Consider the following 26640-nt stretch of genomic DNA (forward strand, 5'->3'; position numbering starts at 1 on the left):
CTCATAGGTTCTCAACAAATTATTATTAATTTGTTAAAACTCCTTTTTAGAAGACTGAGATAAACAGCAAAGAATGTCCATTCTTTCCTAAACAGCCAAATCTGGTTGAAAAGGTAAAGTCTGTGAAATCACTAAGCACTTTTCAAAAAACAGTCTAAAAACACTGTTAATACATTCTGAACAAGTATAACAAGAAGTTACTTGTTAAAACAGTGGTGAATAAATTAGAATTAGGATATGGAATGTGGAGCTGAATTTTGAAGGCATTGAGGGACATGACTAAATTGATTTTAAACCAGGTAGCTGAAAACAAAGAGTGGTGTGACATATTATATCCAGGGCACATAGGTTATAGCCATGTCAGATAACCTTTGGAATTCTTATAGGCTATAAAGTGGTTAAGAACTGAGGTTATGCACAAAGATTGCTTTAAGTTTAAATCCTTGTTCCTCTGCTCACTACCTGGTGACATTGGGCAATTAACATGATGAGCCTTGGTTTCTTCATCTATAAAATGAGGATAATGTATAAAAAGAGTATTTGGAGTAGTGCCTAGAATGTAGTAAAGATTCTGTAAATTGATGATAGTTGTTTCATTGTGTTCATAGAATTTGGAATGGTGCCCAGCACAGAATAATTGCTTAACAAATTGATTACCGATTTGAGCAGTAGAATTTATCCTGTTATTTTACATGGTATTCATCAGAATACTTACAATATGCCAGCAATGTAGCAATCACTTTATATTATCTTACTTCATTTTTATAATAATGTTAGGAGGGAAATCTAGTATTACCACTGCTGTTACCACTGCTGTTACCATTTTATAGATGAGGCAGCAACAGCTTAGGAATTAAGAACTTGTCACTGCAGTGAAGCTGGGGTTCAAAGGCCATCAAAGTCTGATCGAAAATTCTATGCTCTTGGGGCACCTGGCTGGCTCAGTTGGTAGAGCACACGTGTCTTGATCTCGGGGTTGTGAATTTGAGCCCCACATTGGGCACAGAGATTACTTGTTTGTTTGAGATTACTTTAAAAAAATTTTTTTTTATTCTCTTAAGTACTGTATTTTAAGCCACTCTGCCATATAATTCCACTTGTCTTTGTTCATAGTATTTTCACATTCCATTTCAGCCTCTCACATAAATCATCTTGTATGCACTAGCCTTTTATCACATATGACCAGAGCTTTTTCCTGATTTTTGAATAGTTTCTAAGAACCCGTTGCTATAGAGAGATTTTAAAATTTCTCTTGTTTTCCCCATGGGAAGCTGAGATACAGTACACCTATAGCTAATTAGTACTAAAGTACTAATTCTTTTAGGAGAAAATGGGGAGGGGCCCTTCCTTGGGTGGCTCAGTCAGTTAAGCATTGGACTCTTGATTTCAGCTCAGGTTATGATCTCAGGGTTTGTGAGACCCAGCCCCACGTTGGGCTTGATGCTGGGCATGGAACCTGCTTAAGATTCTCTCTCTTCCTCTGCCCCTTCCCTCTCTCTAAAAAATGGCGGGGGAGGAAATGGGGAGAATCATTTATTTTAGCCTTGAGATTGTGAAAACACCCAGCTGTTCATGACACACGTATTTCTTGAATTGAATTCAATCCTAGACTCACCTTTATACAGGTGTTCCCTCTTATACCCATTTATTTAAGCCATGTCCTTCCTAACCAGCTTAAGACAATTCTTTTTTTGAATCCTTCAATGACCTTATTTATCCTGAATTCCTTTGAATTCATGTACCTTTATTGTTTATACATTTGGCATATAAGCAAATTCCTTGAGGGTTAGAGATTGCTTTAGTATGCCAGTGCCTTTTGAAGTTGGACATTCTGTAAATGTACATTGGTTATTGTTCATGGTTGTAACATCTAATCCAGTCCTTTGCATGTTGAGACAAGAAGGATCTAAATGTAACTTGCAGGAAGAAAGATTAAAGATAAATTTAAGAACTCTAAACATTTTGAGAAGTGTATGTCTTACCAGTGAAAGTTATGTATTATTTCCATAATGAAAAAGAATAATAACCCCTCCCCCCGTTTTTCTTATAGGCACAAGATGCTGGTCTTGGGGTGTCAATTTTACTATGTGTCAGAGCTCTTCAACTCAGATCAAGTGAGGATGAAGAAATGAAGGCATCAGTTTGTAAAACAATTGCTTGTCTTTTACCAGAAGATTTAGAAGTCAGACGAGCCTGTCAGCTTACAGAATTCTTAATTGAACCCAGTTTGGATGGATTTAATATGTTGGAAGAACTGTATTTGCAACCAGATCAAAAATTCGATGAAGAAAATGCACCAGTTCCAAATTCTCTCCGATGTGAGCTCTTACTAGCTTTAAAGGCCCACTGGCCTTTTGATCCTGAATTTTGGGACTGGAAAACTTTAAAGCGACACTGCCACCAACTGCTAGGACAAGAAGCCTCTGATTCTGATGATGATTTAAGTGGCTATGAAATGTCTATTAATGACACAGATGTTTTAGAGTCATTTCTCAGTGACTATGAGGAAGGTAAAGAAGATAAACAATACAGAAGAAGAGATTTGACAGATCAGCATAAGGAGAAAAGAGACAAAAAACCCATTGGTTCTTCTGAACGATACCAGAGGTGGCTTCAGTATAAATTTTTCTGTTTGTTATGTAAGCGGGAATGTATAGAGGCCAGGATTCTTCATCATTCTAAGATGCATATGGAAGATGGAATTTATACCTGTCCAGTTTGTATTAAAAAATTCAAGAGAAAAGAAATATTTGTTCCTCATGTGATGGAACATGTTAAAATGCCACCAAGCAGAAGGGACCGCTCTAGAAAGAAATTACTGTTGAAAGGCTCTCAAAAGGGAATTTGTCCCAAGAGCCCCTCTGCAACCCTGGAGCAAAACCAGTCATTGGATGAACAAGCCAAAGGAGAGTCTCATGAATATGTCACATTCAGCAAATTAGAAGATTGCCACCTGCAAGACAGAGATTTGTACCCATGTCCTGGCACAGACTGTTCCCGTGTATTTAAGCAATTTAAATACTTAAGTGTGCATCTTAAAGCTGAACACCAAAATAATGATGAAAATGCCAAGCACTACTTGGATATGAAAAACAGAAGAGAGAAGTGTACTTATTGTCGACGACATTTCATGTCTGCTTTTCACCTGCGGGAGCATGAACAAGTGCATTGTGGTCCTCAACCTTATATGTGTGTATCTATAGATTGTTATGCAAGGTTTGGATCAGTGAATGAACTACTTAACCATAAGCAAAAACATGATGATCTGCGTTATAAATGTGAATTAAATGGCTGTAATATTGTTTTCAGTGACTTGGGACAGCTTTACCACCATGAAGCACAACACTTTAGGGATGCGTCTTACACCTGCAACTTTGTTGGCTGTAAAAAGTTCTATTATTCCAAAATTGAATACCAGGATCACCTCTCAGTGCATAATGTTGAAAGTGCGAATGGAGATGTGAAGAAATCGGTGAAACTTGAGGAGGCTGCACCAGGTGAAAAGCAAGATTGTATTGATCAGCCCCATCTACTTGACCAAACTGATAAATCACATTTACCTGAGGATCTTCTTTTCTGTGCAGGATCAGCTAGTTCTCAAATAGAAACTGCAGAAAATCTGAAAGAAAACAGTGACAGTAATTCTAGTGATCAGTTAAGTCATAGCTCTTCAGCTTCCATGAATGAAGAGTTAATTGATACACTGGATCACTCTGAAACCATGCAGGATATATTATTATCTCATGAGAAAGTCTTCGTGCCCTCCAGTTTAAAAGAAAAATGTTCCAATGTGGCAGTTTGTTTTGATGGGACTAAGTTTACCTGTGGTTTTGATGGCTGTGGTTCCACGTACAAAAATGCAAGAGGGATGCAAAAACATCTACGTAAGGTTCATCCATACCATTTCAAACCCAAAAAGATAAAGACAAAAGATCTCTTTCCCTGTTTGGGTAATGAACATAATCAAACAACTGAAAAGTTTGATGCAGAACCTAAACCCAGCTCAGATACAAACAGTGACTCTCCAGATGAAGGTCTAGATCACAATATTCATACTAAGTGCAAACGAGAATATCAAGGTTATTCCTCAGAAGCTTCCATTTGTGCTTCTAAAAGGCCATGTACAGAGGATACCATGTTGGAACTTCTGTTACGCTTGAAACATTTAAGCTTGAAAAACTCAATAACACACGGATCTTTCTCAGGGTCATTGCAGGGGTACCCATCCAGTGGTGCTAAGTCTCTTCAGTCGGTTTCACCTACTATCTCAGACCTTAATTTTCAGAATCAAGATGAGAATATGCCAAGTCAGTACCTTGCACAGTTGGCAGCTAAGCCTTTTTTCTGTGAGCTTCAAGGATGCAAATATGAATTTGTGACCAGAGAGGCTTTGTTAATGCATTATCTTAAAAAACATAATTATTCAAAAGAAAAAGTCCTTCAGTTAACCATGTTTCAACATCGGTATTCCCCATTCCAGTGTCATATTTGCCAAAGGTCATTTACAAGAAAAACACACCTTAGGATTCATTATAAAAATAAACATCAAATTGGCAGTGACAGAGTAACTCACAAACTGTTAGATAATGAAAAGTGTGATCATGAAGGCCCATGCTCAGTAGACAGATTGAAAGGTGATTGCTCTGCAGAACTTGGCGGTGATCCCAACAGTAACTCTGAGAAGCCACATTGTCACTCTAAAAAGGATGAATGCAGTTCAGAAACAGATTTGGAGTCATCTTGTGAAGAAACAGAAAGTAAAACCTCTGATATTTCATCACCAATAGGTAGCCATAGAGAAGAACGTGAAGGACGAGAGGGACGAGGTAGCAGGAGAACTGTTGCCAAAGGAAATCTCTGCTATATTTTGAATAAATATCACAAACCATTCCATTGTATCCATAAAACTTGTAACTCCTCATTCACCAATCTAAAAGGCTTAATTCGTCATTACAGAACTGTACATCAGTACAACAAAGAACAATTATGTTTAGAGAAAGACAAAGCAAGAACCAAAAGGGAACTTGTCAAATGTAAAAAGATATTTGCTTGCAAATATAAGGAATGTAACAAACGTTTCCTGTGTTCCAAAGCTCTTGCTAAGCACTGTAGTGACTCTCATAACCTAGACCATATTGAAGAGCCTAAAGTGCTTTCTGAAGCTGAATCTGCAGCAAGGTTTTCCTGTAACCAGCCTCAGTGCCCTGCTGTTTTTTACACATTCAGCAAGTTGAAGCACCACTTGATGGAACAGCATAATATTGAAGGAGAAATACATTCAGATTATGAAATTCATTGTGATCTTAATGGCTGTGGCCAGATTTTCACCCATCGGAGCAATTATTCTCAACATGTATATTACCGACATAAGGACTATTACGATGATCTGTTCAGAAGCCAAAAAGTGGCAAATGAAAGGTTACTAAGAAGTGAGAAGGTGTGTCCGACGGCACTCGCTCAAGGGCATGAACATCAGACTACCAGGAGATCATTTAATGCTAAGGCTAAAAAATGTAGTTTAATCAAAGAAAAGAAGGCTCCAATTAGTTTTAAAACAAGAGCCGAAGCCCTTCATATGTGTGTGGAGCAGTCTGAGCACACACAATACCCCTGCATGGTTCAAGGGTGCTTGTCTGTGGTGAAGTTGGAGAGCAGCATAGTGAGGCATTATAAACGCACCCATCAGATGAGTAGTGCCTATTTAGAGCAACAGATGGAAAATCTTGTCGTCTGTGTTAAGTATGGTACCAAAATTAAGGAGGAACCCCCTTCTGAAGCAGAGCCCTGTATAAAGAAAGAAGAAAATAGCTGTGAATCAGAGCACACAAAGCACAGCCATTCCCCAGGTGACAGTAGCGTGACTGCCCAGAACACGGATTCCCTTCATCCAGGGGAAAGGGAGGGAGGTCAGAAAGGATGTACAGAGAGCAAACCAGTGTTTGATGCAGATAATCTGCTCTACAGAGGAACTTTGAAATGTAATCATAGTTCAGAAACCACTTCTTTGGAACAATGTAATATAGTTCAGCCTCCTCCTTGTAAAATAGAGAATTCCATACCTAATCCTAGTGGGATTGAAAGTGGGACTTACTTCACAAGTTTCCAGCTGCCTTTACCAAGGATTAAAGACTCCGAAACTGGGCAGCAAAGTTCAGGGCAAGAAAACACTGTAAAAAATTCAACCCATGTCCCAAAAGAGAATTTTAGGAAGCATCCACAGTCCAGGTCATTTGACTTGAAGACTTATAAACCTATGGGATTTGAATCTTCATTTCTGAAATTTATTCAGGAAAGTGAAGAGAAAGAAGATGATTTTGATGATTGGGAGCCTTCGGAGCACTTAACTTTAAGTAATTCTTCACAACCCAGTAATGACTTAACAGGGAGTGTTATGGCAAATAATATGGTGAATGACAATGACCCTGAAGTTGACATACCTCATTCTTCCAGTGACTCTGCAATTCATGAGAACCTGACTGCAATCCCACCTTTGATAGTAGCTGAGACAGCAACAGTTCCTTCCTTGGAAAACCTGAGGGTTGTATTGGACAAAGCATTAACAGACTGTGGAGAGCTTGCCTTAAAACAGCTTCATTATCTTCGGCCAGTGGTTGTCCTTGAAAGATCTAAGTTTTCCACACCAATTTTAGACTTGTTTCCAACAAAAAAGACAGATGAGCTTTGTGTAGGAAGTTCCTAAATAGCAATTTTGTTTTAGAAACAGACTGGCTCCAACACTGCAACATGGGGACAATTGCCAACTTGAACAAAGGCTGAGAACCAGCCACACCGTTGTTTAGGGTAGAATAGGCTGTGTATTTACATGAATGTATAATATCTATGTCAGCAGTATTGGCTGAGTCCATTAGCTCTCCAGTTGGTTTATTGATTGGGGTTTTTTTTTGTTTGTTTGTTTATTAAAAAAAATGGAACTGTACTCTTGTTTGGTGCTAATTAATACATCAAAAATATATTGGGGCTTCCTTTTTCAAATTAAGTGTGCATGATTGTATATGGAACAAATACTAAGATCCCAGGGTGGGAGGGCTAGGGAAAGGGGTATGGAGTTCTTACTTGACTTGAATGTGCACCTGAGGGTGCTTTGTGTAATATATTGTACACTACAGCATCTTATATTTTTTGAGTTGAGTTTCAATAAATTACAATTTTTCACCCATTTCTTGTTCACTCATAATGAGTTTTCATGCCATACATAAACTGAAACTGCACTTGTATTTTCTGGAATGTGCACTTATATTTTGCCCCAGTAGTTTTTCTTTCTTATTAACCAAACCATAGTTGAAGCTTCTTTCTGAATGACTATTGTCTTAAAATTTTTGTGCAAAGAAAATTCTGAAATTGAGTAATTAGCTCTTAGAGTCAAGGTAGCTCCCAAAAGAGGATGTCCAGGATTTACCTGGATAGAAAGAGAATACCAAGCAGGACATGAAGAGCATAGATGGATGCAGTCATGTTTCCAGAGAACTACAAATAATTTGGTAGGCTGCAATGAAAAGGGAGCACTGAGTTGGATGAGATTATTGTAGAGAGAGATGGGCAGGAACCCAGCCATGAATGCTAAGGAGTTTGGACTTGAGTCCACAGGCAGCTGAGAGCCTTTGAAGGATTTTAACAAAATAACATGATGTTAATTGTAATAATGTTAAATTAACAATTTGTAGATCACTTGAGTGATTTGAGGAGCTGAGAATGGAAACAGATACTAAGACTGTTGAAGTATCTGAGGCAAATGTGATGAGTACTGATGGTTGCAGCACTAGGAAGAGGACATGAAATTGAAAAATTTAAAGAGAAGGTTGTTAGGCTTTGGAGGGTGAAAAAAATACTTTGAGGAAAAAAAGATTCAGTAGTGATGCATCCAACTGGGGAGGGAATACAAAGGGAAGAAATGAATTTGGGGGAAGAGAATGGAAAGCCAAGATGAGCTTGGACTTTGGATGTGTTGAGCCTCAGTGGACTGTGAGCCATGTATGTCTGTTGATAAGGAAAGCAATGTGTTCTTACAAATACAGCAGCTTTATTTTCTGTTCCTTGTGAGGTTCTCAAGTCACTTTCATTAGCTAGCAATGAAGTGATTCAGACACTCCTAACATTCCTTTCTTATGCCTATGGTTAGAATTTTAAGATCTTTTCTCTGACTCTTAAACCTTGTTTCTTTGGCTCTTAAGCAATTTCATTCTGCCACCTCCTTACTGTAAGTCTAAAGCACACCCCTGCCTTTTTAAATTCAAGAATGCCCCCTAAATGGTGGGTATAAGTTGGGTGTGCCAGACACTTTCATTCTATTATTTTGCCCAGAATTCTCTTGTTTCAGGGTTTCCCCATGTTCATGAACACCTGTGAAAGAGAGAGGGTGGGGAATGATGGAGAAGAAAGTTTTTGATTAGCATTCCTAGAGGTTCCATCTCAAATCTATCCTCTCTTCTTTGTCCCAGGTTGCCTACTTCTGACCTGCATTGCCAAGAACATAGTCACTGGAGGATGGAATTGGTCATTAACCAAATATTTAAGTGCACCCATATTTAGAGACCATTTCAGATGCTTTGGGAGATAAAAATACCAAAGTAAATTTATCAAGGCATCTGCCGATGTGGAGCTTTCATGTGAGGGCTGGGGTAGCTTAAACATTATTAATCAAAGTTTGGCAGTGGACCAGCAGCATGGGCATCACCTCGGAGCTTGTTAGAAATGAATGTCGGGCCAGGCCCCACTCCAGACCTCCTCGCCCCAAATCTGCATTTTAGTAAAATCTCTAGATGATTCATAGGCACAGAAAAATCTGAAGGAATGACGAACAAAGTGGAAAGTACCGTGAGAATTCAGGATAATTACACTTTTTTAAAAGCACTTTACATAAAATTATTGAATTTTCATAACTTAATGAAGTAAGTGCTCTTACCCTCATTTGACAGATAAAAACTTAAGGGTAAAGTGTTCTGTCTTGCTGATAAAAGCTGGGAATAGGGGGCGCCTGGGTGGCTCAGTCGTTAAGCGTCTGCCTTCAGTTCAGATCATGGTCCCAGAGTCCTGGGATCGAGCCCCGCATCGGGCTCCCTGCTCAGCGGGGAGCCTCCTCCTCCCTCTCCCACCTCCCCCTGCTTGTGTTCCCCCTTGCTGTGTCTCCCTCTGTCAAATAAGTATTAAAAACAAAAAACAGGCACCTGGGTGGCTCAGTCGTTAAGCGTCTGCCTTTGGCTCAGGTCATGATCCCGGGGTCCTGGGATCGAGTCCCACATCGGGCTCCCTGCTCTGCGGGAAGCCTGCTTCTCCCTCTCCCACTCCCCCTGCTTGTGTTCCTACTCTCGCTGTGTCTCTCTCTGTCAAATAAATTAATTTAAAAAAATCTTTGAGAAAAAAAATAAAGCAACCGCTCAGGTTTTAAAAAAAACAGAACTGGGAATACGTGGAGCCTAGTCTCCCAATTTCTTCTGATATCAGAGAAGGGAACTTAATGTGAAGGAAGAACATTGGAAAGTTGCAAGTGACATTTAAATAAGTACCAAAAAACGATAGTTATGTAATTGAGTATATTGTTTGTGGAAGTGAATAATGGGAAATAAAGTTTGAAGTATAAGTAAAAACCAGGTCATGCAGATCCAATTCCAATCACACATCTATTATTGACATTTTCTCATTTGAGGAAAGAAAGGAAAACTGGTTCATACTGTTTCTGTGAGTCCATTTTTCTTTCTGAGAGAAACTTGTAAAAATCAGAAAAGTTGCTCAGTCCCTTCTCCCCACTTCCCACCCCCACAATAGACTGTGATGCTGCCTGGCTTTATATTCCTAACTCGGGGGCAAAGCCTCCTCCTAGCTAGAGCTGAGTCTGGAAGGAGTGCCCCACTCTAATCTAACCTGCTTGGTCTATACCTGCAGGAATAGATTCTGTGACAGACTGCATTTGGAGGTCTGAACCACTTTGAGAAAGGAAACCAGGATAGGAGATTTAAAAGCCTGTCAACCTGTATTTGACAGGTTTAGCCTGGAAAATAAAGAAGACTGGAAGCACAGGAAAGATAGCCAAATATTCACTAAGCGCATACCATCTGCTAGCTCCCAGGTGTTGAACATGACACAGTAGGTTTTCCTGCATTGTGGAGGTTAGAGTCTAGTAAAGATAGACAATAAACAAAACACTACAAATGAAGTGCTACTAAAGAAACTATGGCGGTGATGGGACCTCAAAAAAGTCCAGGAAAAGCTTCCTTGAGGAAGCAATGTTTGAACTGAAACCTGAAGAACCAGTAGGAATTAGAGAGGATAATCCTATTGTGTGCAAAGGCTTTGTGGTGTATTCATGACATTGACAAGTCTGGTATAGCTAGTGCTGAGAGTCAAAATGGGAAAGGGAAAGGAGAGAAGGCTGCGTAGGTAAACAGCAACCAGGTAGTTTAGTGCCATGTAACCAGCTTCTAGATTTTGGATTTTGTCTGAAAGGCAATGAAGAACCTTCTGAAGCCATGAAAGTAGGCATTGCAGGAGTCATAAGTTAAGAGTATGTATGCCAGAGTCTTAATACAGTCTGATGTGGAAGACTACTGGGTGGAAGTGACTGCTGGCTGGCTGTCTGGATAGATGGATAGATGACTCTGTCTAAAAGTGGGCTGAGATGCCTTGCATAGTGATAATTCTTCATTGGAGGTTTTCAGGTATCTAAGAAGGGAGTCAAACTATAAATGGGCTTTTTGGACTAGATTCTTTTAAGGCACCTTACATAATTGAGATTGACAATACCTTGTATTTGGTCATGGATGTCACTACAAATAATAGTTGCACTTATCTATACGGGTAGCTTGTTCTTTTATACAAATTACCAAATTCTCGTTACAGGCCTACAAGGTAGGAATTACTCCCACTTCACTAATGAAGATATTAGGGCTCAGGTTAAGTAAATTTGCTCAAGGTAACAAAGTTAGTAGGAAAGTCAAAAATTTTAACCCAGATCCATTGTACTCCCAAAGGCCTATGCTCTTAACAGCTACTCTGTAAAGATTCTATCCAAACAAGTACACAAATAGGGTAATAGGCACTTGATGGATGAAGAGTTTAGGCCATAAAGATATTTAGAATTCTTCCAGGGGACTTTGCATTCACCTAATATTTAATGCCCGCTATGTGCCAAGCCCTAGGGATACAGTAGCCAATTAAAGGGACATGGTCCCTCTCTTCCTTAAGTTTACAACAGTCAGGGAAGACAGATGTTAAACCAAAAATTGCACAAATAACTATAACTGGGTTAAGTGCTTTGAAAGTAAAGTGTAAGGTGCCATGTAACAAGGAGATCTAGTATTGAGAGTCTCAAGTAATGATTTAGTTGTCACAGCCCCATCTTTCTCCAAAAAGTTTCTGGTTACCATTCTTTAATGGTTCCTGACCTATGTTTAACCTATAATAGCCAAGTCCAGAGTCTTATCTGAGTCATCTTTATTCCTTGCTAGAAAGGATTCTGACTGTTGTCACTCACTAGCAGACTGTGGGTTTAACATCAATAGCAGTCACTCATATATCAGTAGGCCATTTCACCCTGACATAAGTACTGCATTTCCAATAGCACTCTAGACTCCCTTTTTCTGGATGTCTCTGACACCCCAAGCAACTTGTCATACCACTTCCTACAAGAACAAAACAACCGTTCCTCCTATTCCAAGCCTCCCTGTTACTGTTCTTTCAACCAGAATGAACAAATTGGAATAGCATCAGACAGTATTTTTCTAAAAATTGTCATAACCTTTTCTCCTCTTTTTGCCTCTCCCCTCCTATTGGTGCAAACCCTCTTTTGGATTCTTGCTGTCTTCACAGTTGATCTCAGTTTAGAATATACACGTGAGTGAACTCTTCCAAGTTTTTTGGGTACAGACCATAGATACTGTATTTTCATACCTCCTTGCTGAATGTATATAGGTACTAGTCAGTAAATAATTGATTTGATAACATGCCATATAAGTTATTATACAGCACACTACAGTTCACAAAGTGTTTAGAAAATTATACCGTCTGTTTCTGATATAAACCTTGCAAAGGATGTGGAATCCCCATCTGTAACGAGATGAGCAAAGTGAGGCTCAAATATGTTTAGTCTTCTCAAAGATCACAATTTCTAAACAATAGTGATGTGTAAAAAAAGGGAATGCTACAAAATAATCCAGTAATAACCTCCCTCCATATTTACCAAGTAAACTATTCATTCTTTAGGAAAGCTTTCTTTAAATTCTCTCCTCAAATCTCCACTTAATCTGTTTTCTCATTTGCCATGTGACAATAATTGCTGTCCCTTCCATCCTGTCCCTTCCATGCTGTTCCAACATTGGAAATGTTCTATACACTCTCCAAGAAGGTAACCACTAGCCACATTGGCTACTTAAATGTAATTAAAATTAAATGTAAAATTCAATTCCTTGGCCACACTATTCACATTCCAAGTGACTAGTGGCTACCATATTGGACAGAGCAGATAGAGAATATTTCCATCATTGCAGAAAGTTCTATTGGACAGTGCTGTGCTACAGCTAGAACTTGCCAAAGATCAAGGAAAGCAATATGACTGAACTGAAAATCCAGGCCATGTCTTGTTGGTTTTGATTGAGAAAATTCACTGGGTGAGTGGGAAGCAAGCTGACCTTTAGAACGGTGACATCACAATGCACAGTTCACAGTGGCTCTAGAACACCTGGGCTCCAGGCCACTCTCCCTAACTCATATCTAGGTTCCTGAAGCTTCTATACATGTAGTTCCTGGAGCTGCTGTCTTATTAAAATGTCAACATCTTTTCCTTCATCTTCATCTGTCTGGGACAACATCGTAGATTATCTTTCTCTGAGCTCGATATGGAATTGGCTACAAGCAAGTCTTCTGGGAGAGACTAGTCCACCTCAGCAAACAAATTTGGGTCTACTAGATAATCTTGCTCCAACTGTGCAAGTTATCCTGGGGATTTCCTTTTTGCTTTTGTTGGGAATAGGAGTATATGCCTTATGGAAACGAAGTGTTCAGTCAATTCAGGTTATACTCTTTTGTTACAGAGGAATTTAAATAGTTCTAAATTGAAATTTGGTTAGCTCTCTCCTGCATTGTGCTACCCAGTTTTAAAACCATGCAGATGAGCAAAGATGAACCCTAGTCTCTGAAACTGGTTGAAACTAGGTTAACCTTAAAAACTTTTGCCAATTAGGTTTTGAGCATAAAATGCTCTTTCTCACAGTAGTCTTCGACTAGTTCTAGAATAAAATAGATCACACAAGTTCATAAACTGAGAAGGCAGCCTAACCCCAAATTTACATGATCACATATTCATCTTTGATTTTCTACTATGTGCCAGACACCATGAGGGCCACCTTTTAAAAGAATAGGCATTACAGATATAATTGGGATCTTGGGTTTGGCCTTTCTGTTCTTACTGTGACATTGTTCTGTAACCGATCACAAGGCATGTATATTCATTTAGGCATCACAATATTTTCATTATTTCTTTGTTTTAACAATATCAGGCTCAATAAATTTACAGGGGTTCTTTTTGGGAATAGGAGTATAATTGGTTGGGATTGTAAGAAACATTTAGGATTTTACATACTTCTAATCACCAATAATAACTTAATAGTTTAATCACCAGCAATAATAGCTATATTTACAATATTAGTCAAAATGCTTTTAGAATCCCAACAATTCCATGAAATGGATAGAGGTTATTTTCATAGGACAAGGAAACAGGTGCATTGAGGTTCAGTGGAAATCTAAGGGGGTAGGATTTTTAAAAGGACTTTCTTAAAGTTTACTTGGTAAACACTGAGAGAAGTTATTACTGGATCATTTTGTAGCATTCACTTCATATATCACTACTGTCAAGGAATCATGGTCACATGCATTCTCTTAACCTTTCAAAACCCTGCATGGATCATTTTGTAGCATTCACTTTTCATATATCACTGCTGTCAAGGAATCATGGTCACATGCATTCTCTTAACCTTTCAAAACCCTGCATGGTAGGCAAGGCAGAGAGTATCATATCCATCTTGTGGGTGAGGGAACTTGGTTATCACTGAACCAAGTTGACATAGATTGTAAAAACTGGCAAATCTGAGATTTGAACCTAATTTTTAGGATTTCAAATTCAAATCTTCTCCAAAATCTCATTTACTATAATCCAGCTAACCTAAATCCCCAACAGGGATATGTGGGTATACACCCACATTTCAATTAGCTAATCAAAGAATATAAGGTAAAAACAAAACAAAACAACTATTATCTGTAATTCTGGGTTCTGCTCTTGTTTGGTTAATGTTCAGCTCAATTAGATGAATTTGCAGCCCTCCAGACACCTCAGCCAAGAAAGAGGTAGTATAGCAAGTGATTAATAGCATGAGCTCTGGAGTTGGACTGCTGGGGTACAAACCTTGGTCCCATCACTTGCTGTGTGAACTGAGAGCAACCAGCCTCCAAAACCCCACTTTCCTTATCTGTAAGATGGGTTTGTCAACAGTCCCTCCCTTAGGGTGGTCATGAGGGTTAAAGGAGATACTGTGTGTGTATAAAGCTCAGCACACAATGAATGAATACTCAATAAACAGTGCCAGTTATCATAATAAGGAAAAAAGATGATTGGTTTTTAATTTTTCTCCTGACAGGAATCTGTCCTAGGTCGTTTTAAAAAAAAAAATGTTTTACCAAAAAACTAATGATGTAATATATGGTGATTAACATAACAATAAAAAATTAAAAAAAAAATGTTTTCCCCCATGACCAGGAAATAGAGTATTTCAGACCACAGTGTCCTGAGGGAACTTACATGGAAGTCAGAATTCCTGGATTTCAGTCCTGGCTCTGTCATTTCCAAATATATGACCTCGGACAATGTTAGGGTCCAAACAGGAAGGTATTTAAATGGCTACCCAGTTCTGGGCTTTTTCTACATAAATAGGTCATTCGTAGGCAAAACGACCGCCTAGCACAGAGCCCTGCGTGTGGCAAATTTTTAGCAAATGGTGTGTGTTATTATCTTTATTAATTAAATGCAAATAACAATCCCTGACCTGCCTGTCACTCTATTTTGTGATAAAGATCAAAAGACAAAATAATAGATGTGAAGATGTTTTGCTGAACAGAAGGCCTGGTATAGGAATGAGGGATTATTGTTACTACTAGGTTTTTGCTTTGAATCCGAGGCATTCCCATGAATAAACAAGTAACGTTCAACTTCTGTTGTTTTATTTTAGAAAATATTGTTGTTTGTAATCACCCTCTACAAACTTTACAAGAAGGGCTCAGATTTTTTTCAGACTTTGCTGGTCAGCCCAGAAGGGAATCATCTCCCAATTCAAGACAATAATCTCTTTCTGTCCTTGGGTCTGCAAGAGAGAATTTTGAAAAAACTTCAGGCAGTGGAAAACAAAGTGAAGGACCTGGAGGGGATGATCATTTCCCACAAACCTGCCACGAAGAGGGATTGCTCCTCAGAGCCTTACTGCAGCTGCTCTGACTGCCAGAGCCCCTTGCCCACATCAGGGTTCACGTCCACGTCTGAAATGTGATGGACTCCAATCTTTTCCAGGAAAGCACTGTCTTTCCCTTGTGTGTGTGGTGGTGTATCAATAAAGATAGAGAACTATATCGAAATGACCCTGCAAGGACTGGCTCCCTATTCGGTAGGGCCCGGCTTCTACTTACGTGTGTGGGATAATGTGGGGTGTACTAGTAGTCAAAAATGTCTCGGAGATGATGATGCCACTGGGTAGGCTGGAGGCCATAAACAGCCATATAGAAAAGGAAAGCCAAACTGGAATCCATGGGAAAAGAAGGGAAAGTGGGTCAGGGATATGGCCTTGAGCTCCATGCTGAAGAGGTTGGATTAGATAGAATAAAAACAGCAAAAAAGTGCTGCTGAGGGCAGTGCTGTGGACTGTCCTATAGAGGTAGGCTGGCTCTTGTGCTGGCCTTCAGCCTAAAGGTCTGTCTGCATTAATTACCCAGAGATGGACAAGGATGGGGTGGACATAAAGGACTCTTTACTTTTATCCAACTTTTATTGATACTTACTCTGGGCTAAGCATTATGATAATCCTTGGGAATCTGTCCTTTGTGTTTCAGGAGCACCCATTTTGGCTGGTTGGGCTGGTAATTTCAGAACAAGGAGTTATATATAATACAGTGGGATCACATCATCTTGAATTTAGCTGAATTCTCCTTTGTGAATCCCAGCTTGGCAGGGAGGGAAGGAGGCACCTACCTGTCATTTCACTTGATGAGTGTGTACTCTGACGGGCGTGGGGGGGATGGCAGCAGATCATCCCCTCAGTGGGTGGGTCTCAGATTCCACAAGCCTTACAGTGTGTGCATTTTTGCCACAATAAATGTGATTATACAGCCATTGAAATACTTTGTATCTGACACCCAAATGAAATATTTCATTTGTGCAAAGAAAGACACAGTGATTTATTGCCATGCTGAAGAAAAACCTGGCTGTGCTATTCAACAGGAGACAATATAACAATCTCCTTAGTGGCATCTTCCTAAGGGATTATGAGGGTAATTTTGACCATAATTTTTGTCCAGTGTGCGGCATTAAAATGCAACCTCTGTATAATATAGTGTACTCAGTGTAAAAACAGGTCAGTGAATACAGGGTAGGTCCAGCAAAGGCTGTGCTAAGGAAGTGACACTGAGTAGTCCCATAAAGGGTTACATGGGCAGACAATGAAATGGAAGGTATTCATGCTTCACAAATTATCTTGGAGCCATATAAAAAAGAGCGAGGCTTGGCTGGAAAGCAGGAGAATTTCAGGGTTGCTGAAGCACTGGCTACTTCCTAAGCTACAATGAAGAATTTTGGCTTCAGGGTAAGACACACTAATCTCATCCTCAGATCAGCTTTAATTCATGATGTGGTGAACAGAACAGATGGAAGTTACCAACAATGTGCATTATCTGACAGTGTAGGTGAGTAGTTTGTTAACTCTGCTGCTGAAGGTGTGCCATGCAATCTTTTAAAGTCAATTTCTCAGGGCAACTGGCTGGTTCAGTCGGTGGCACATGTGATTCTTGATCTCGGGGTTATGAGTTCGAGCCCAATGTTGGGTGTAAAGATTACTTTTTAAAAATTTAATTAAAAGAAATTTGGAAAAATTAAAGTCAATATCTCAATTTTTTGCACTGTCTACATTTCAGTGTCTTCCTGTATAGTTCCAGTCATCTTATCTTAGTTATGTCTCTGGGGTATTTTTTTTTTAAGATTTTATTTATTTATTTGAGAGAGAGAGAATGAGAGATAGAGAGCACGAGAGGGAAGAGGGTCAGAGGGAGAAGCAGACTCCCCGCTGAGCAGGGAGCCCAATGTGGGACTCGATCCTGGGACTCCAGGATCATGACCTGAGCCGAAGGCAGTCGCTTAACCAACTGAGCCACCCAGGCGCCCAATCTCTGGGGTATTTCAAAGGGAAGTGTCGGAAGAAGGGCCTAGAAGAATAGACTGATGTCAGGTAATGAAGGCACTTAAAGGTCATACCATGTTGTTGGAAATGGATCATTGTAGGTTTTCAGACAGGAGAGTAACATAGATATGGCAGTCTCTGTGGGAGATAGAATAGAATGAGCTAGATGTAGAAGATAAAACAGGCTGGCTGCTTCTATGAGGATACACAGTGTGGTAGAAACTGAGGGAGCCACCTTGTTTCTGGCTCTCAGCTCCCCAGAAAGGGTGTGTGATTCACACCACAATCACAAGAGATTGACACCAAGTATTCATTCCCAGTGTGGGGAGTTGGTCATTCTTGAGACCAGAGCACTTACATCCAGGGCATCAGTTAAGGAAACTTGGATGCGTGCTAAGCAGAGAATCAAGGCAAAAGGGAGAAAGGGCTTGAGAGCTACTTTATCCTTCAGGTTAGATGGGGTAGATGAATTATCCTACACCAGCGTCCACCGCTCTAGAGAGGAGAATCCTTATCCTCCAAATTCAGGCTGTCTCCTTTGGCAAAACCCTGACAATAACCTGTTTTGAGGCTCCCATTTCGGTCTTCACACACACCCGCCCCTCTATTTACAAACACTAGCTTTCTGCAGTGAACAAATGATTCACTTTCCATACTTTATTTTCCCTCTGCTGATACCACCCTAGTCTAAGCCCCCATCATTTCTCACCTGGATTCTCAAAATGGCCCCTAACTGGACTCCCTGCTTCCATCTGTGTCCCTGTTCAATTTATTCTCCACACAGTGAGCAAAGAGATGTTAGTTCTCTGCTCAAAACCTTCCAATGGCTTCTCATTTCACTCGGAGTAAAAGTCAAGTTCTTAACTAAAGGACTGTGCATGTTGACATGATCTGCCCTCCCCCTCCTTCTTACTCTCCTCTTTCCCCACCCTCTTATTCCTCAAATACGCTAACCATTGTCTGGTCTTAGGGCCTTTGCACTTGCTATTCACTGTCGCACACTTTCCCCAGATACCCATGTGGCTTCTTCTCTTACTTTCTTTAGGTTTATGCTCAAATGTCAATCTGAGAGGTCTTCCTTGACTATTTTAAACTCCTTTTTTTTAAAGATTTTATTTATTTATTTGAGAGAGCGAGCGAGAGAGCGAGAGAAGGGGGAAGGGCAGAGGGAGAGAGAGAATCCCAAGCAGACTCCTCACTGAGCCTGGAGCCCAACATGGGGCTCAATACCATGACCCCAAGCTGCAACCAAGAGTTGGATGCCCAACGGACTGAGCCACCCCATCTAAACTGAAGGATAAAGTAGCTCTCAAGCCCTTTCTCCATTTTGCACCTTCTTTGACTATTTGATATAAAGAAGGTGCCCTCATGCCAACATGCTGTATCCCCTTTCCCTGCCTTTTCTGACAGCATCTATCACCTCCTCCACTTTTACTGTTATGTATTTGCATATTATCCATCTTCCCCTCCACCTACCCCAGGCCACTAAGAATGTAAGCTTCAGGAGAGAAAGTTCACTGTCTAGTTCACTGCTATATCCCAGGCACCCAGAATAATGCCTGCAACTTAGCAGATATTCAATATTCATCGAATGAATGAGTGAATTCCAGTCTTCACTTGAGAAACCTCTTACCAGCTTCCTGTTCCCTTATCTCTTCAGACACATGGTGACAGATCAACACTGTGATGCGGTTCTCCCAAGTACGGGGAGCTAGTAGCTAGTCTTTATAGGGCCAGATACACTGCTAAAAGCTTTACATGATTTTTCTCATTTGTTCCTCACAATAGGAGGGGGTATGTACTATTATTCTCATTTTACTGATGAGAAACTGATGCACAGAGGGGTTAAGTAACTTGCTAATATGTGGTGCAACTGTGACTGGCACTCAACCAGCCTGATTCTAAATCTGTGCTCTTCGCCACAAAGTTTGGTTGGCAGGAGTTTCTGTGAGGCTTTTGGACAAACTGCAGCAGGATGGAGCTGGATGAACCCAGAGAGATGAAGACAAGAAAACCGAAGAGGACGTGGCAATGACAGCCCAAAGGAGAGAGAATTTTGAAAAAATGTTTATCCCCTCATATTTTTAAGTTGATAACTAAAAGTTTTCATCATAGGGGCACCTGGGTGGCTCAGTCGGTTAAGCCTCCAACTCTTGATTTCAGCTCAGGTCATGACCTCAGGGTTGTGAGTTGGAGCCCCGCTGGCTGTGGAGCCTGCTTGGGATTCTCTCTCTCCCTCTCCCTCTTCTCCCCCAACCCCCACTCATACCCAATCGTGTGTGTGTGTGTGTGTGTGTGTGCGTGCACGCGCGCTCTTTCTCTCTCCAAAAATAAAAGTTTTCATCATAAATTTAAATAGCTGCAATAAATGTAAACTCTGGCAAAATGTAAATAATGACATTTGAAGATAAAGCTGTTAAATCGTTTTTATAGTGTATCCAACGGATTCTACACAACAATGGCCATCATCATCCACTTAAAATTACACAAATGAGCTCTTTTTTAAATTTTTAAAAATTAACATATAATGTTTGTTTCAGGGGTACAGGTCTGTGATTCATCAGTCTTACAATTCACAGCGCTCACCATAGCACATACCCTCCCCAATGTCCATCACCCAGCCACCCCATCCCTCCCACCCCCCTCCACTCCAGCAACCCTCAGTTTGTTTTCTGAAATTAAGGTCTCTTATGGTTTGTCTCCCTCTCTGGTTTCATTTTTCTTCATTTTTTTCCTCCCTTCCCCTATGCTCCTCTGTCTCATTTCTCAAAGTCCTCATATCAGTGAGATCATATAATTGTCTTTCTTCATTTCACTTAGCATAATACCTTCTAGTTCCATCCACATCGTTGCAAATGGCAAGATTTCATTGTTTTGATGGCTGCATAATATTCTATTGTATGTATATACCACATCTTCTTTATCCATTCATCTGTTGATGGACATCTAGGCTCTTTCCATAGTTTGGCTATTGTGGACATTCTGCTATAAACTTTGGTGTGCACATGCCCCTTCGGATCACTACATTTGTAACTTTGGAGTAAATACCCAGTAGTGCAATTGCTAGGTTGTAGGGTAGCTCTATTTTCACACAAATAAGCTCTTTTACATTTGGTAATTCTATATTGTTCTTTTATCATCTCTAAATTATATTTATGTTCTACTCCCCCATAAAATGTTATCCAAATAATTTTTGTTTCAAAAACTTTTTATTGTTTAATCATGATAAAAGTATTATTAAGAGAATTAAAAAAAAATCCTGTAATTGTATAGCTCTCTGTATTAGAATTCTGAGTTGAGTAATCATTACAATTATCTTTAATATACCTCTGCTCAAAATGGCAGGATTATAAATTTTGATAATAGATAAATATAAAAGGTAAAATTTTACTGGAAATGCATCTCTCAGTGAGATGGATGGGGCTTCCCCACCAATTAATGAATGTATCTAAATGACTATTTCTTGCTGCTAGATTAACAGGGTTCAGTTTCAATTTTCTCTTTTCATAGATACAGTGCCAAGAAATCCTACTCACATAAATAAATGGGAATGCTGGTAATTTTGTTACAGAAATGTCAGTGGGGCGCCTGGGTGGCTCAGTTAAGTGTCTGCCTTCAGCTCACGTCAAGATCCTGGGGTCCTGGGATTGAGCCCCGCACAGGGCTCCCTTCTTGCGGGAAGCCTGCTTCTCCCTCTCCCACTCCCCCTGCTTGTGTTCCCTTTCCCCCTGTGTCTCTGTCAAATAAATAAATAAAATCTTAAAAAAAAGATGTCAATCAATTCTTTGGTTTCCTTCTGAGTGATATGCCAAAAGTCAAACAGTGTTCCTTCCTCCGCTGACAGTTCAATTAGGTCTACTACTAATTCTGTCGAAGGCAAAAAACAAAAAACAAAACGGAAACAATCTGTCTAGCAAAAGAATTTATCCTGTCATTAGCGTCCTTCACTTTCTAAAGTGATTTTTAATTATACTGATTACTTTCTCTCAGAGGCATTTAGGAAGAGTTGGGAAGTTGGAGATGTTAATTTCAACACATCTTTAGCATTACAATATTAACTGTAATTTAAATATATTTTAGTTGCAGCTGCAGATTTAGCTCAATTTATTGTAAATAATAATTATGCAAATTAGCAACGCCAGTCTCTTTGACAAACCAATTAACCAGATTAGACTTTCCTTGGTGAGAAAAATTTTCCCTTTTCACGTCAAATAAATGTGTTAACAGGTGTTCCCCTGACTACATTTCACTTCTCAATTCTAAGATAAACATGGCACCAGGCTTTGACTTGAGTTTGTCCTTAGAGAAAGTAAGGCGCTTTCAGTTCAGCTGTTTTTAACCTATGCTTTCCTTGCTTCGCTCCAGAACACTATCTCAGGCAAAATGCCACCTCCACCTTCACTTGGGGTGGCAGAGGCGACGTCTTCAAACGAACATCTCGTCACTACCGCCCACTCTCCAACAGGCCTGCACTCAGAACACCCCAATGCGGGCCAAAATACTACACTTTTAATACCAAGTCTCGCTCCTAGCTATCCCTTTAGCCCTAAGGTATCCCGGGCGTGGACACGGGTCGAAGTCAGCCCCTCCGCCGTGCTTCCCGGCCACCTCAGGGCGGGAGCGGCGGCCCGGTCTGCGTCAGCCCCCGCTTGGTCCGGACTACCAGTGGGCTCGCCCTGGCCGGGAAAGCCAGCGAAAGCCTGGGACCGAAAGACGCGCCTGCCGCTCGGGAGAAAGCGAGAGCTTTCCTGACCCAGGAGGGAGGCCGGAACCCTCGGCGGGAACCGGGCGTGGCGGGGAGGGAGGGGGAAGAAAGCTGGTGTCACGCAGGTCAGCGTGATCGGACCAAGCCACCGAGCTGGGGCCGGCTGAGGCCGGAACTCGGCGTAAGAACTTCGGCCCACGTCGGGCCGGAAGTGGAGAAGGCGCGATGGTCCTTTTCCGGCAGAAAGTAGGAGGTCCTGGGGGCGTCGCCATGGGGAAGAGTGTTGGTGTAACACTGCGGGCTGCGCGGAGGGGGTGGGATGGAGGCGGGTGTCGGTGTAGGGGCCCTCGGAAGGGACGGATATCGCTGTGGCACTGCGGGGACGCTCTGAGGGGACTGGTGTCGGTGTGGCACTGGTGCACGCTGAAGGAGCCGGCGGAACCGGGTGGCCATGGGGATGTGGGCATCGCTGGACGCGATGTGGGAGATGCCAGCCGAGAAGCGTATCTTCGGGGCTGTGCTGCTCTTCTCCTGGACAGTGTATCTTTGGGAGACCTTCCTAGCACAGCGGCAGGTGAGCCTAGACAGGGCCCACCCGACCCCGACACCTGGGCAGCCCAGGCCAGCGTCGATCTCGACCCCGGGTCCCTGGATGATCGCTGTGGCCCCAGCACCCGCTTCGACCCCGGGGGTCCCTGCGAGGCCTCCTAACTTGGCCCGATGGCGGGCTTGGCCTTGAGGGTATCTCGTGCCTCTGGGAGGTTTTCCGCAACGTGATCCTGGGACCCAGGCGGGTTAGGGCCTGGTGAAACGGAAAGCAGGGCTGCCGCCTGGTCAGACTTGAGCTCTGGCCCACAGCTTTCTCAGGCCCCTCAAAAGGAAGGCAGGCAGGCAAATTTTTAGTAATTTTGTCATAGAAATGTCAGTCGGGGCGCCTGGGTGGCTCAGTCGTTAAGCGTCTGCCTTCGGCTCGGGTATTGATCCCGGGGTCCTGGGATTGAGCCCCGCATAGGGCTCAAAAGAAGAGGCAAAATTTTTAGAATCACAACTTCCCCATGACATTCGTGTAATCATGCGCAACCCCGGGGTTAGGAAACCCTTTTCTGAAAATATAAAGACTTCACAGTCCTTCCTGAACTTTTTTTCTAAAAAAATAAGGATACAGTATGTCGTTTTGCCCAAAGAGCAGTATTTTCTTGTTTTAGTTAAAAACGTCTTTATTATTGTTTAAGCATTTAGAACTGTGAAGCAGGAAGTGAAAGTTACTTAATAACAAATTTCTGGAGATAATCATAATGAACAGCCCTCTGGGTTAGAGATCTGAACTTTTAAATGAGATTTTAAGTTTGTGTCCTTTATTGCAATCTCTCACTGCTGATTTGCTTTACCTACACTCTTCTATGTTGTCACAGAATTGTGTCAACCATGATGGTTATTTATGAGAGCCTTTCTCTTTTTAACTGCTGGAACTCTTTTTCTTGAGCATTACAGCTATTTTCCTCTGCAAATTTCTTCTCAGATTACATTCTGCTTGAATATATTGAAATTTTTAGTTTTTCATCAATGTCTGAGTTGTATCTTAATCTCTTCTTTTAGTCCAGAATCTTTACTTATTTTTAAATAATCTTTTGAGTCATCTTGTTTGTCTTTTTTTAAGTAATCTCTGTGCCCAACTCAGAACCCCAGGATCAAGAGTCACATGCTCTACCAACTGAGCCCGCCAGGTGCCCTTAGCCCAAGTGTATAGCACTGGGTTCTCTGACACGGATATGTTTGGCTAACTTCATGAGGACAGAACCTTGAGGGCCTAGAGAAGATCCTTTGCATAAAGTAAACACACAGTATATACTGTTGAAATTGGGGATGAGGTATTGAACATCTCTCTTTAATGATAAGCCCAATTACAGTAACTACTTTTCAGTAATGTCTCCTTTACTCTCTTATGCGTTGAAGTACTGCTTTTATTGAGGGTCTGGTAAAGTGCCCAACAATATATAGAGAAGCCATGTGTCATAAAACCATTGCAGGAGATGCTGTCCATTATATTTAGTTTTTGTGCCCTGTATTATGTCCCATGGGCTGAAATTACTGTTTAGGATTTGATGTGATGATAGAGTTTGTCTTTCTTGAAGACCTGATCTGTTTCTATTTGTCATTCCTCAAATTTCCCTTAATTTGGTTTCTAGGACCACGTTTAATAACTAGTCACAATATCTGTTAATACTTACGGCTAGCATATTTGCTTCCTTCTCCTTTCCATGAATTTGTTTTCTAAATTATATAGGATGTATGTTTTACTTGGAGTGAGTGGTACCCTTTGTGATGTACCATTTTGGTTTACATACGCAGACTGAAGTGCGATACCCCTGATTTTAATTTTACCTAGTCAGCTAGCTGCAGCTTCTCGTTCTGCTTTTACTTTCCTGAATCAATTGTTTTAGTGATCAATGCACTTGATTAAATGCAGTATTATGTATGAATAAAGCAAATTCAGTAGGCTATACAATAAATGCTATAAGCCACTCAGTGTTTGATCATAAATGACGACTGTAATAAAAAATGAGTTGGTTTGACTCTCTCAAAGTGTTTTCTTCAAAATATTTCAGAGACGGATATATAAAACAACAACTCGTGTACCACCAGAGTTAGGACAGATCATGGATTCAGAAACCTTTGAGAAATCCCGACTGTATCAGCTGGATAAAAGTACTTTCAGCTTCTGGTCGGGACTCTATTCAGAGATTGAAGGCACTGTGAGTAATTTACTTCTTGGAGAGACTATCAAATTGTTTAATACTTTGTAATGTTTGTTTTCATCTTGTATTTTTGTAACACAAAAGAGGGTGCCATATCTACAAATCCCAGAATGCTTTCTTAACCTTTGTCATCAATAGTAATGGGTGTAGAGCAAAAGAGGCTGAAACGTAACTGTCTGGGAGTTGAAAACTGTGGTGTATGATAACTGTCATAGGTCAGGTGTGAAAAACAACCTTGCGTTGTTAAGTTATTCTTATAGCAGTCCCTCCTCGTCTTCCTGCCTCTTTTTTTAAAGTTTTTTTATTTTTTTAAAATTTTTAAAATATTTTATTTATTTATCTGACAGAGAGATACAGCGAGAGAGGGAACACAAGCAGGGGGAATGGGAGAGGGAGAAGCAGGCTTCCCGCTGAGCAGGGAGCCCGATGTGGGGCTCGATCCCAGGACCCTGGGATCATGACCTGAGCTGAAGGCAGACGCTTAACGACTGAGCCACCCAGGCGCCCCCCCCCCTTTTTTTTAAACTACCGGTTCCTCCTCCTGTTCCTGTCTCTCTCTTTTTTTTTTTTTAAGATTTTATTTATTTATTTGAGAGAGAGAGAGAATGAGAGATAGAAAGCACGAGAGGGAAGAGGGTCAGAGGGAGAAGCAGACTCCCTGCTGAGCAGGGAGCCCGATATGGGACTCGATCCCGGGACTCCACGATCATGACCTGAGCTGAAGGCAGTCGTTTAACCAACTGAGCCACCCAGGCGCCCTCTCTCTTTTTTTTTAATATTTATTTAAGTAATCTCTACACCCAACATGGGGCTCAAACTCACCACCCCAAGATCAAGTGTCACTCGCTCCACCAACTGAGCCCATCAGGCACCCCTCAGAATGGTTTCTTTCTTTCTTTCTTATTTTCTTTCTTTCTTTTTTTAAAATTTTATTTATTTATTTGAGGGTGCCTGGGTGGCTCAGTCATTAAGCGGCTGCCTTTGGCTCAGGTCATGATCCCAGGGTCCTGGGATCGAGTCCCACATCAGGCTCCCTGCTCCATGGGAAGCTTGCTTCTCCCTGTCCCGCTTCCCCTGCTTGTGTTCCTGCTCTCGCTGTCTCTCTGTCAAATAAATAAATAAAATCTTAAAAAAAAAAAAAAAGATTTTGTATAATCCATCCATAAAAAAAAATAAAAAAAAATAAAATTTTATTTATTTATTTGAGAGAGAGAATGAGCACAAGCAGGGGGAGTGGCAGAGGGAGAGGGAGAAACAGACTTCTTGCTGAGCAGGGAGTCTGACCCAGGGCTCCATCCCAGGACCCCAGGATCAGGACCTGAGCCAAAGACAGACACTTAACTGACTGAGCCACCCAGGCGTTCCCTTCCTGCCTCTATTTTTTTTTTTTTAAGATTTTTATTTATTTGAGAGAGAGAGAGAGAGCACGCATGCACATGCAAGCATGAGTAGGGGCAGGGCAGGGGCAGAGGGAGAGGGAGAAGCTGACTCCCTGCTGAGAAGGGTCCCCCTTCCTGCCTCTATCTTAACTCTGACTGTCCTCCACATTGGAGCCAAAGGAATTCTGAAGTACAGGTCTGATCATGGTATTCTCCTATATAAAACCTAACACTGGCTCACTGTTTCCTTCAGGGTGGAGCCCATATTTCTTCATATGGATTTTTGAGGTCCTTTTTTTTTTTTTTTAAGATTTTATTTATTTATTTGACAGAGAGAGACACAGTGAGAGAGGGAACACAAG

The 26640-nt window shown here is 41.0% G+C and overlaps 3 protein-coding genes across 9 annotated transcripts in view; all 3 read left to right on the forward strand.

Moving 5' to 3' along the window:
- Window positions 1-7177, forward strand: part of RLF (RLF zinc finger) — an 84447-nt gene extending 77270 nt beyond the window's left edge. For all 3 annotated transcript variants that reach the window (XM_027613797.1, XM_027613804.1, XM_035727232.1), the window contains one exon: window positions 2051-7177. In XM_027613797.1, coding sequence (XP_027469598.1) covers window positions 2051-6700 — 4650 coding nt within the window. In that variant the 3' untranslated portion in view covers window positions 6701-7177. The remainder of the gene's footprint in view (window positions 1-2050) is intronic.
- Window positions 7178-12699: 5522 nt separating this feature from the next.
- TMCO2 (transmembrane and coiled-coil domains 2) lies at window positions 12700-15618 on the forward strand. Its single transcript, XM_027576656.1, has 2 exons — window positions 12700-13020; window positions 15228-15618. Exons 1-2 carry the CDS (start codon window positions 12775-12777, stop codon window positions 15540-15542), a joined length of 561 nt encoding a protein of 186 aa, XP_027432457.1. The 5' UTR covers window positions 12700-12774; the 3' UTR covers window positions 15543-15618.
- Window positions 15619-22431: 6813 nt separating this feature from the next.
- Window positions 22432-26640, forward strand: part of ZMPSTE24 (zinc metallopeptidase STE24) — a 48277-nt gene continuing 44068 nt past the window's right edge. For 3 of the 5 annotated variants that reach the window (XM_027626506.2, XM_027626471.1, XM_027626488.1), the window contains exons 1-2: window positions 22432-22717; window positions 24750-24896. In XM_027626506.2, the coding sequence (XP_027482307.1) occupies window positions 22595-22717; window positions 24750-24896 (270 nt within the window). In that variant the 5' untranslated portion in view covers window positions 22432-22594. The remainder of the gene's footprint in view (window positions 22718-24749; window positions 24897-26640) is intronic. The other 2 variants (XM_027626480.2, XM_027626497.2) reach the window with 2 other exon arrangements.

Source organism: Zalophus californianus, chromosome 4 (genome assembly GCF_009762305.2).
Source record: "Zalophus californianus isolate mZalCal1 chromosome 4, mZalCal1.pri.v2, whole genome shotgun sequence".
Classification (NCBI taxonomy): Eukaryota; Metazoa; Chordata; class Mammalia; order Carnivora; family Otariidae; genus Zalophus; species Zalophus californianus.

Coding starts and splice junctions, on each gene's coding strand:
- TMCO2 (XM_027576656.1), top strand. CDS start 12,775: ATGTCAACATCTTTTCCTTCATCTTCATCTGTCTGGGACAACATCGTA. Junction 13,021..15,227: donor GAAGTGTTCAGTCAATTCAG/GTTATACTCTTT, acceptor GTTTTATTTTAG/AAAATATTGTTGTTTGTAAT.